Source organism: Cucurbita pepo, chromosome LG01 (genome assembly GCF_002806865.2).
Source record: "Cucurbita pepo subsp. pepo cultivar mu-cu-16 chromosome LG01, ASM280686v2, whole genome shotgun sequence".
NCBI lineage: Eukaryota > Viridiplantae > Streptophyta > Magnoliopsida > Cucurbitales > Cucurbitaceae > Cucurbita > Cucurbita pepo.
In genome coordinates this window covers 17,904,485-17,916,605 of record NC_036638.1, presented here as the reverse complement: position 1 = coordinate 17,916,605, position 12,121 = coordinate 17,904,485, and the positions used below count along the sequence as shown (strand labels likewise).

The following is a 12,121-nucleotide window of genomic DNA, read 5'->3' as shown; positions in this document are numbered from 1 at the left end:
TATATATAATTGGATTGTATATAAAATATATTTTTTAAAATTACAATAAATTAGAGTTGATTCAGTTTACCTAATTCACCTAATTCAATTAAGAGAAATCCAACCTAATCCATAAATGTGAGTTAATTCAATTTACCTAATTGGTTGAACAATTTTTTTTTTAAATAGTAATTTAAATACCGTAGTTATATTTTTTTTAATTAGTCTAAAATATAAATATTTTTTTAAAAAGATTAAAAAAATTAAAACATTAAAAGCTTATTATATATATATTTTTTAATTCGGCTAAAATTCAAAATTTCTTTTTTTAAAGGATGAAATTAATTGACGATAAATGACAAAGAAATCAATACAATTTTGAAAACTAAAAAGCAAAATCAAACTTATAATTAAAATTGAAATTGTAGTATTTAATTGGAGTGTTACGTTTCTTTAGGTTTTTTCCTTCGAGAATTTTCGACCACAAGATGGCATATTTCCATCGGTCATTTGTCAACCATATTAATTTTGTCAAACATCTAAGGAAAATGAAATTATTCCCTCTTTATCTACTCTTCTAAATTTTTCGAAATGTTCTAAATTTCAGTACAAGTCTGAAAATTTAAACCTCTAATATTTTGGTCAATGATGTTACTTGACCAGTTGATCTATATTCAGATTAACATATATTTAGTTTTCGATAGAGAAATTTTGAAATATTTATCTTGAACAAACAAAGATTTACAACCAATTTTACAATCCCGACAAATGGGTATTCACTAGTATTTCTTTAGAAATCTAAATTTTAATTGGGACCATGTATTTATGCTTGGCTTATATAACATAATGTTTAAATAAATAATAATAATAATAATAATAATCATATTTTATGGCTTGTACATCTTTCCTATAATTAGGCCAAAGATGGTAGCTAGCTTAAGAATAAGCCTCTTGGAAACCTTCCCCTAACACATAATACATACTCAAACCACACACTTTAAACTCTTTTTGGGCTCTCTCCTCGCTTGCTTCCTTAATTCCACAATTCAAAAAAAAGAGTATAAGTAATCAAATTCCACGTGTCTAAAAATCCAAGGCCTTTTCCTTATTACTAAACATCATTAAATTTATATCCCTATCACCACTAATATTCGAAAGTTTTAAGTTGATGTCACTTTCAATTTTGTGTCAAATAATAGAAGTTACAATTTTGATTCTGTTTGGAATCCTGACTCTCCACAATGGTATGATATTGTCCACTTTAAGCATAAGCTCTCATGGCTTTGTTTTGGGCTTTCCTAAAAGGTCTCGTACGATAGTATTCTTCACTTATAAACCTATGATCTTCCACTAAATTAACCAAGGTGGGACTCACTCTCAATAATCCTCAATAGATATGTCTCTACACTTTAGAAAGTGCCTAATAAGTCTATAAACTTTCTGTTTGTACCTTATAATTGACTATTGACTTATTTGACATTTAAAAAAAATGTCAAATCTATTAGAGCATATCGTCGGAAGGCTAAAGGCATGATAGGAAACATAGTCTGGAAAGGTGGGATAAGACAATGCTGCTAGATACAAAATTGAAAGTTCAAATAACGACAGTTCTGACATTTTTAAAGTCTAAGAATCAGATAATAAAATTCAAGAACTTGTTAGATACACTTTCAAATTGTTCGAGAAATTGTTTGATAAGGGGTGAAGCTTTCAAAGTTTGGGTATGACCCCAAAACAACAAAGGGGAATCAAAACTTATGCAATACTAATTAATCAACATACCCAAAAAATTGGAGTATTCTCCGGCAACCAATCAATTTGAACAAGCAACTCTTCCTTCTCCCTGGTTGGGTGCTTTTCCATATTATATATAAATAAATTGTTATTACTCTTCTCAAACAAATTGTTGGCTTCTTCCTACTCAAGATTCAATTATGTGGACAAAATTTAGGGCTTCAAGATTCATTTGGATTTCGGTTTTTGCAGATGTGAAACACCAAATTAGAAACAAGCCTCAAAGAAGTTTCAATGTAAATGAAGAATACCTTTGTGCATTGAGGTCCAGATCCTTCGTTGAATTCTTCGCAAAAGCTCAATTGATTGTCCAGGAATCGCCGCCGTCTACATCCTCCTCCGCCGACCATTACTGCCGCAAATTTTCGGAAACGATCTTGCTGCAGTCTGATCAATTAGAAGCCAATCCTTCGATTCTCGAATCGCCATTGCTTGTGATGTTGCCGGAGCTTAGAGGTCTCTTAATCGATTTCTTCAATGTTAGTGCGGAGGCTTCAAATCTCTGCCATCGTCTCCTGGCGAACCTCAAATTAGCCCGATCTAACTCACGCTTCGTTCAAAAATTGCTCGATTCGATCGAGAAATGCTGTTCTCCGAAAGAAATTGAAACGATTACCTCTGATCTACTCGCGCAGAGAGCTCCATTGTCCGATCTCGACAAACGCGATTTCGCGCGAATCCACGACAACTACGCGGCGGTTTCGCGTAGTTTGAACATCACGAGAAAGAAGGTAGCGAGAAAGATCAGATCAATCAAAATCATCGATAGATATACCTGTGGATTAGTCGCCATTACCTCCCGCGGTCTGACTGCCTTAGTACTGGCAGCCGATCAAGGTCCAGTACTTCGGTACTTCCGACTGAAATCCATCCGCAGAAAGCTTCTCCAGCATCAGATGCTTGGAAATGGCGGCCTTGAAAGAGTAGGCGAACAACTGGAAGCGGCAGCCAAGGGAAGTTACATACTGAACAGAGAGTTCGATACGACGAGCCGACTCGTGGTACGGCTTGGCGACGCCGTGGATCACGGAAAGGCAATGGTGCGGTTGTTTGTGGAAAGGAAGGAGGATAAATTTGCAGTTGCGGTAGCCATGGATGAGATGAAGAGGAGCAATGTGAGCATCAGAAAGCAAGTTGAAGACGTTGAAGAACACTTGTATTTGTGCATTGTGACCATTAACAGATCCAGAGCTTCTGTGATTAACCAAATGTGATAGCAACGGGAACGGCGATCCAGAACGGGATTTGGAAATTGGGGTTAGGATGCCGTAGATTTCTAGCGGGAAAATTTATTCACTTTTATGGAATATATAATTTAAATTTAATTTAATTATATTATTTATTATTACATTCACAATTAATACCATGATTTTAAAACATCAATATCTACCAAAATGTAAATTCTGTTGTGGATTTATACATTAATCAATAATATTTGAGTTTCAACCAAATAATAATAAATTAAAAAATTTCTAACTCTTTACTTTAAAATTTGAGTCGATTAGAGATAGGAAGTATTTTTTTCCACAATCTACCCCTCATCGGAGCCAGTGAGGACGTTGTCACTCGTTTTCTTCTCTAATCGATGTGGGACCCCCAATCCACCCTATTCGGGGTCTAGCGTCCTTGTTGGCACACTGCCTCGTATCCATCTCCCTTTGGGGCTTAACCTCCTCGCTGGGGTCCAGCGATGCAATCCACCCCCCATCGGGACCCAGCGAGGACATTGACACTCGTTTCCTTCTCTAATCGATGTGAGACTAATCCACCCCATTTAGGGTTCAGCGTCCTTGCTGGCACACCGCTTGGTGTCCATCTCCCTTTGGGGCTCAACCTCCTCGCTGGACCAAACGAGGACAATCCACTCCCCATCAGGGCCCAGCGAGGACGTTGACACTCGTTTCCTACTTTAATCAATGTGAGACAATCCACCCCCCATTCAGGGTCCAGCGTCCTTGCTGGCACACCACCTCGTGCCCATCTCCCTTTGGGGCTCAACTTCCTCGCTAGCACATCGCCCGATGTATGACTCTGATCCATTTATAACAATCCAAGCCCACCACTAACATATATTGTCCACTTTGGACTTTCCCTTCCGGGATTCCCCTCAAGGTTTTTAAATTAGGGAGAGGTTTCCACACCCATATAAACAATATTTCATTCTCTTCCCTAACCAACCTGGGATCTCACAAATTGTGCGACCTCTATGAATCTTTCTGGAATACATGTGAGTGAAAACAAGGTATATTGTAAAAGCTAGCGTTGGTTCGTGGGAGATAGCACTGTGAAGCACTATCATATCACTCATCAATTTAAAAACAGTCTTATTATGGGGATTAGATCTTCAAGAATCAAACTTTAATTCATTTAAAATCAATCTTATTAGGTAAAATGATTTTGTAATCATTATTATTTTATTTCTTTCATTTTTCTTCTTATTATAAGCTAAGCTAAGCTTAATTAACACCCTAACATAACATAATCATTACATTAATTGATCATAAACATCCACTTTCATCACTAATTCTACTATATATATATGGTAATGATAAATTCATGTATTAGACAGAGAAATAGAGAGCTTCATCCATGGTGGAAGGTGAGAGAAGGAAGGGAGATTCCGCCATGAAAGGGCAAAGAGGAAGCTTTTTGAGCTTTGTGAAGGGTAAAAGATGCAAAGATGGATGAACGGGAGGATATATTTGATGCTCACTTCTCGTAAGTCTGTCACAATAGTTCTTCATATAACTTGAATTCGAACATTATTTTTTGTGGATAAACGTACGTTATTAGATGGTTTATGCCCATTCGTACCTGTCTCTCTCGAGTCGTTTTGTTGTATCAATCATTTCTAGAGCCACTGGAAGAGATGGAAGAACGATCGAGGACGACCTTAACTTACACTACGCAACTATCTCAAAGCATTTTATGTCCCTTTTAATAGTAATCTCTTATATATACGCTTAACAAATTACGTGTATAGTTTGGAAGTATAATTGTAATGAATAAATATTCATGTGATAATATCTTAATACAAATATATTTCCTTACTTCTAGAGTAACCAATTAATTAAGAAAGGTCTGTATTTAGTTATTTTTAGTTATATGACCATGTTAAATAAAGTTAGAATGCTAAAATTAGAACTTAATTTATTTTTTAAATAATTATAAATTGATTCATATTTTCTGGTAAACTTTTAATATCCATCTGGATAAATAAAAAAAAAATTTAAAAATATTTTTTAAACCATTAGACAACCCAGCATACCAACACGAAAAATTTTCGGGTTGGGTTGTGTTACTAATTCAACCAAAACTTTTGAGTTGGTCCAAAAACTTCCCTCGACTCAACCTAACCTAACCCAACCCATGTGCACCTGGATGTTGGATGATGGAAGTCCCATATAGGCTAATTTAGGGAATGATATGGAAGTCCCACATAGGCTAATTTAGGGAATGATCATGAGTTTATAAGTGAGGAATACTAACTTCATTGACACGAGGCTTTCTAGGGAAGCCCAAAGCAAAGCCATGAGAGCTTATGCTCAAAGTGGACAATATCATACCATTGTGGAGAGTCGACAAAGTATTTTATAAAAACCATTCAAATAAACTAAGAAAAAGATTTAAAAAAATAAATGAAATAAAAAAAAAAAATGAGAAATTGTTCTAATTCTTTGCAGTGGGTGAGTCACTAATTTAATACAACTGCATCCAAACAACAGCATCCTCTATTCACACGCCAATTTGGTGTCAAAGCTGCTGAGACATATAGCAAAAGCCTGGAATGCAGACAGCGGGTATCGATAATCCATCGTAAATATGTCCTTACCGACCTTCCCGAACTGCAGAATGATCTTGTCGTGGTCGGAATGCGTAGGTTGGGCGGGCTGGGGAGGTGGCTGTGACGGTACCGACACTTCTGCAGCAGGCGACGTTGCGGTGATCAGCTGAAAATTCTTTACAGATGCAACCGTCACCCTCCCCCGGAAGTTGAGACACCAACACTGCAACTGCTCGTGCCATCTTGGTGCCTTGTTTCGGAGAATCAAGGGTATGTTTATGTCCTTCCTCTCGCCATCTTCATCAGCAAGCATTCCTGCAACATCGGAGAAGCGGGAACTGCTGAACTCAGTTGAATGATCGATCGACTTGGAGAATGAAATGCTTCGAAATGAGTCTTCGAGGGGGCGAGGATTGAGCTCGGGCTGTCCTGGAACGGAGGAATCTGGCTCAAGAGATGAAGTCGGGATCGAGTACATAGTGCAGTGCATCCTCCGGGGTCCCCTTGTACCTAAGACGTTCAACTCGTATGCAATCTGTGCTATGCTGTAGCTACCCGTCGGTACCTTCGGAGAGACCTTTTTGGAGTAGAATCTCCGGCTTCGGCCAAGGGTCGGAATTTGGTTGCCGTTGTAAGGAATCTGTGTATCATATATAATGAACTTTGTTCCCAGAAAATTTGATCTGAAACAGAAAGCCAATTACAGTTCATTTTCATTTTCCCAAGTTCATGTGAATTGGTGATCATAGTTCAGCAAAGTTCATAATAATGCATCAGATCAAAATGAACCTGAAAATTAAAGGTGCACCAGCAGCATACCTTAGCTTTCCGATATAACCATTGCTCGATCTCGATATATCGTCTGCAGCCAATGATATAACATACTCGGTCGAAGTAGTTCTCCTCGTTCTTTTTGCAGAAAGAAGAAATTTCCCGTTCTCAACAAGTAAAGCTGCATAGTTATGCAATGGTCGTGTTTAGATTAGTATGTGCAGGGCAAGATAAAGCGACGACTGACTTAAAACGTTACTCGGCATCCATATTATGTGAGATATGTCGGCTTTCATTAAGCCAACGAAGCTAAACAGAAGTCAAAACGATAAAATTTCGATAGTACGTGCAGGCATAACTTGTATAAACATTCAATTTCTCACTGAAAGACGACATGCTAGTACTCCACGACCATGTTACCATCCTTACAAAATACTAACTCCTTTTTGAACGAACAAGTAAAAAACTGTAACAGTCCAAGTCCACCGATAGCAGATGTAGTCTACTTAGGCCCGTTACGTATTGCCATTAGCCTCACGATTTTAAAAAGCGTCTGCTAGGGAGAGGTTTCCACACTCTTATAAAGAATACTTTGTTCCCCTCTCCAACTGATGTGGGATCTCACAACCCACTTCCTTTGGAGGCCCAGCGTCCTTCCTGGCACACCACCCGGTGACTAGCTCTGATACCATTTGTAACAGCCCAAGCCCATTGCTAGCAGGTATTGTCCGCTTTGGCCTGTTATGTATCGCTATCAGCCTCACGGTTTTAAAACACGTCTACTAGGGAGAGGTTTCCACGCTCTTATAAGGAATGTTTCGTTCCCCTCTCCAACCAATGTGGGATCTCATAATCCACCCCCCTTAGGGGCTCAGTGTCCTCGTTGGCACACCGCCCGATGACTAGCTCTGATACTATTTGTAACAACCCAAACCTACTACTAGTAGATATTATCCGTTCTGGCCTCGCGGTTTTAAAACGCACTTACTAAGGAGAGGTTTCCACACTCTTATAAGAAATGTTTCGTTCTCCTCTCCAACTGATGTGGGATCTCACAAAAACGGTTTTGAATCCAGAGGCTTACTTAAGCTTTGTTTTCAATGTTACCCCATAACCGTGCTAAGCCAAGCATAGAGCACGGGCACGAAGGCTACCCCCTTAGTTCAGCTTCCCTACTACAATGTGGGCTTCTTAAGTTCAAGATGATATATTGATATGGAAAAGAAATTGCAGCAAACAAGGCACTTAAGTTCAAGAACATTGCATATTAAGAACGTGAGCTTACTAGGACTAAGGCAAAGATAAAGATGATAGGTTAAATTAGATTTGTTCCTCTTGATGAAGCATTGAATAGTACCATCACGAGGTCCGGGCTGCCAAAAAAAAGAGTGCATATCAGCATGATTATCAGTCGCATATAGACATTGAACAGTCGAGCATATACCTACCTGCTTCAAGGCGATGGGGAATGTAATTTTCCCGGAGAACTCAGGACTTTTGACGATTTCTTTGCACACGTCCCTCCATGACCTACATACAGCAGCACAAGCAACAACATTTCTCCGAGAAGGCCAAGTATTCTCGCTTGCCTCTAGTCTCCGAACCACATCCAATAATAACTCGGGCGGAAGGCTAGCCCAGCGGCTAGTTTGGATTAACAGAGGTTCATCATCAAACTCATGAACTGGTCCATGAGATTTACCCCTGGAATGGCTAGACAGCCTCAGTTCAAAACTGCGTCGAGATAAGCTTCCAAATCCATCCCTTACATCACGAAGTATGCTGCGGAATGACATTTAGTCCGAGTTTTACAAAAGGCCTAATCGTGTTAATGTATCTTTGAGGAGAGAGTACGAACAAAAAGGCGGTTGAAGAACGACAAGAAGTCCATCTGCAAATTCACTAAACATCGATTAATTTCGGTTAACCATACTTAATGAACAAGAAAGAAAGGGAAGGAGATGGGTTGAGTAAAGCAAAAAGCAAGGAAAGAAGATTCTTCAAAAGAACAAAAGCAAACTAAAGATGGACCCCTAAAGCAGCATAAAATGCCACTCTTTTGGTTGGCTCTCTCAATTTTGACACAAAACCAAATTACCATTGCTTGATACCAACCATTTAATTCAAATATGGAATCTTATTACACCTAAGAACGAGTAGATATTGTCCTCTTTAGACTTTCCCTTCCGGGCTTCTCCTCAAGGTTTTAAAATGTGTCTGTAGAGAGAGGTTTCCACACCCTTATAAGCAATGCTTCGTTCTCCTCCCCAACTAATGTAGGATCTCACAATCCACCCCCTTTGGGGACCCAGCGTCCTCGTTAGTACACCGCCCGGTGTCTAGCTCTGATACTGTTTGCAACAGCTTAAGCTCACCGCTAGCAGATATTGTCCTCTTTGAGTTTTCCCTTCCAAACGTCCCCTCAAGGTTTTAAAACGCGTCTGTAGGGAAAGGATTCCACACCCTTATAAGCAATGCTCCTTCTCCTCCCCAACCAATGTGAGATCTCACAATCCACCCCCCTTGGAGCCGCGTGACACACTGCCCAGTGTCTAACTCTAATACCATTTCTAACAGCCCAAACCCACCGCTAGCAGACATTGTCCTCTTTGGGCTTCTCCTCAAGGTTTTAAAACGTGTTTGTAGAGAGAGGTTTCCACACTTTTATAAGCAATGTTTCGTTCTCCTCTCCAACCGATGTGGGATCTCAAAAGGAGCATCCAGCACAATATCGTCAAATTTCCCACCTCGAACCATTAACATTTCTTTCCAATAAGAGCTTTCCCAGAGGTTAAAGAGTCAAGAAAACCCCAACATTGGGTATTGTATCCTTTACTTTGATTCAATAATCCAATAATTTGAATAAGAAAACGATGCAAAAGATAAGCAAACCTCAATGATGATCACAGACACATTGTTTTACCACTAAATCTTCCACAGATCAACAAGGAACACACAAGAAAAGGAAAAGATCAAAGCCTAGCAACAAAACCCAGCAACAATGCTAGCTTCTAAACACAAACTAATCTAAGAAACCATAAATTCAAGATCAAAGAGGATAAATTCAAGAAAAACAACTAGAGAATTCCAATACAAATGAAAGAAAATGAGCTCAGATACCAGCAAGTGAAGAACAATTGCAAAAGCCTTGGATTGGGGCAGGACCCAGTTGAAGATAACCCACTAAGAACCTCCATAAACAAGAATCACATAAACTTCTTACACTAAAATCACTTGATAACAAAGAAAAGACGAAACCCCACAAGGAATTGAGATGAAAAATTCAGTGATTAGAGCAAAAAGAACACATGGGTCATGAAGATTTGAAGATGTTATCGCAGAGGAAACACAGAATCAAGAACAGAACAAATGGAAATGAGGAAACCCCATCTCTAGAAAACGATAAATTGGTTCAGTAAAACAAGAAAAAATGCGAGCAGTAGAAGGCGGCCATTGCTTAAGCGAAAAGGCAAGTTACTACTCACCGTTTCTTCTTTAGCTTCGAAGGGAACCCAGAAGAGCCCCAACTTTTTGCTCCCTCTTTCTCTCTCTTCAAGACCGGACTTCAATTCCTTGCTCGTGGATCGAACCCATGACCTGTTTATGTCTACAATTCAATAAAGTTCCTTCTTTAATTTACTTTTTTGTCTCCTCCTTCAATTAAACAATTTAATAATAAATAGTTTCTTGCACAAACAAATCCCTCTTTATAAATTCTAAAAATTTCATTAATTTCTCGATTTTCATGATAATTAATGTAATTAATAGCTTAATCAACGAGTTAGTTACTAATTAAAATCATTTTTTTTCCGTATAATAATGAACAAAACTTTATTTATTTATATAATTAATAATTTTGAAAATTCAAAGGGGAATTTTTTTTAGACTTTTTAGGAATAGATGGGGGAAGAAAAATTATGATGATATGATAGAGATAATAATTACCTCTATAGAAAAAATAAATATATTACCTTTAGAAAGTGAATTTACAAAAATACCCTTGAACAGTTGACAGTTAAGCCGTGGTCCTCTTCCGTTAGCTAACGAAGCAAAAGTTTGGAAGGAAGGTTAGAGAGAGCGCACGTTTTCTAAACGTTAACGACACGTTAAATGGTAAACGACGTTAGAGAAGGTGAGGGAGAGAGAGCAGTTATCAAACACGTTGCAGGCCATGATTTTTTCTGTGTGGATGCATCTTTTTGACGTTAATTCGATGAGTGATGACGTCATTTAATTCATCACGGGTTTATTAATCACGTAAAATACATTTTTAAAAGATATAATTAATTAAAATATCATTTTCTCTAAGGAAATAAATATCACGGAATAAAATAGTGAGAAAACAAATCTAATTTCTAAAAATAAAAATTCAAATAATTATTAATGGGGCTTTTAGACATTTCAACTCTGATTTTTAATAAATCCATTATTATTATTAATTAGAAGATTATTCTATACGAAATATATTAATTAACTTCAACAAAAATAATTATTTATTATTTAAACTATTATTTTAATATTAATTTTAAAATAATCTCTAAACTTTACGTTACAATATCATTTTCATCGTTAAATTTTTAAATTACCATATTTATACATTATAAAATATTTTTTCTTTCACTCGATTGCTCGTAAATCAGAATGCATGAGTTAAAAAGAGAACCCTAATAGCATACGAGAAAACTCGAGAGAGGCTTCAATTTAGCAACCATTTGACCGTGTGCACGTGATCGAGCATATGTGACTCTCAAAGGGACATAGTTATTATAGGGCCGTGCTCATAGCTAGTAAGATTAGCGTGTCCTTTGACAAATGTGAGGTATAATGATTCGTGCTAGCGTATAGCTTTTAAAATGACTTTATTAACAAATAGTGTTGGGTAATATTGAGTACCATATTGAATTCTTTTCGCCTTTTGATACTAAATAATTATGGTATAAAGTGGTTGACAAGGTAAGTACAAAAATTCATTAAAATAGCGTATTTCTTTTACCGGAATGAACGATCTCCACTCGAAAGAGAAAATAGGTACAATTATTATGACTTACTGTGTTCGGGAGGAGTTATTGTCTATCATTGAACTCTGTAGCATATGTTAATGATTCGAGATTCAACTTCCGTACATTACTAATTAAAAATAAATAGTTACCGAAATAAATTTGAATAAAAAATATATGATAAATTAACTTAATTTTATTATTTTGATCATTCATATTATTTTCAGCTGATTTATGCTTGAATTGGATAAAAAAATGTATAATTAATTTTAATGGTTTAATAAGGGGAGAGACAATGCACATGGGATATTAAATAGGGGCAATTTGGGAATTAGATTTCTCCCCTATTTTGCAATCATATGGTCCACTAGATGATAATAATTTGTGTAACATGTCTTTAGTGGCAAGTTTTGATTGGTTCAAATAGTATTATTTGTCGTTAACCTAACCCGAACAAATTCAATTTAAAAGAAAATATTTATGAGTTCTTGTGGTATTTATTTTACGATTCAAAACCCAAACGGATTCTAAAGACAAGTAGCTCGGTCACATGTACTTTATGTCTAAATAGTGTCCAGTGGCCCAAATTGCATATATGAATTCATTAGTCATGAATTCAGATGTTCATATAGTATTAATTTTGAATTTTTTGACCATTTTCATTGTCTCCCTCGTTGCAAGATCGAGCGTTCGTATGAGTTTCGTTCATTTGGTTATTATGCCTTAAATTCTCCTTTTGGCTATACTTGAACGTCCATATCATGCACGTTTTTATCAGAAATTCTTTTATATTCAG

General features: G+C 37.1%; 2 protein-coding genes across 6 annotated transcripts; one reads left to right on the top strand and one right to left on the bottom strand.

Moving 5' to 3' along the window:
* The first annotated feature begins 1,913 nt into the window (after positions 1–1,913).
* On the top strand, positions 1,914–2,987 carry LOC111802630 (UPF0496 protein 3-like). Its single transcript, XM_023687099.1, has one exon. The coding sequence runs from the start codon at positions 1,914–1,916 to the stop codon at positions 2,985–2,987; it is 1,074 nt and encodes a 357-aa protein (XP_023542867.1).
* A 2,430-nt stretch (positions 2,988–5,417) lies between these two features.
* Positions 5,418–9,912, bottom strand: LOC111779219 (tubby-like F-box protein 8). Of its 5 annotated transcripts, none has more exons than XM_023659319.1 (5): positions 9,814–9,912; positions 7,777–8,219; positions 7,614–7,701; positions 6,377–6,509; positions 5,418–6,240 (listed from the first exon to the last, which is right to left on the bottom strand). In XM_023659319.1, the coding sequence occupies exons 2-5, from the start codon at positions 8,122–8,124 to the stop codon at positions 5,505–5,507; spliced, it is 1,305 nt and encodes a 434-aa protein (XP_023515087.1). In that variant the 5' UTR covers positions 8,125–8,219; positions 9,814–9,912; the 3' UTR covers positions 5,418–5,504. The 5 variants fall into 5 exon arrangements, with proteins under 5 accessions (XP_023515087.1, XP_023515121.1, XP_023515112.1 ...); XM_023659353.1 differs by having other exon boundaries at positions 7,777–8,230; positions 9,814–9,900; XM_023659344.1 differs by lacking the exon at positions 9,814–9,912 and adding an exon at positions 9,719–9,807.
* Between the last annotated feature and the right edge of the window lie 2,209 nt (positions 9,913–12,121).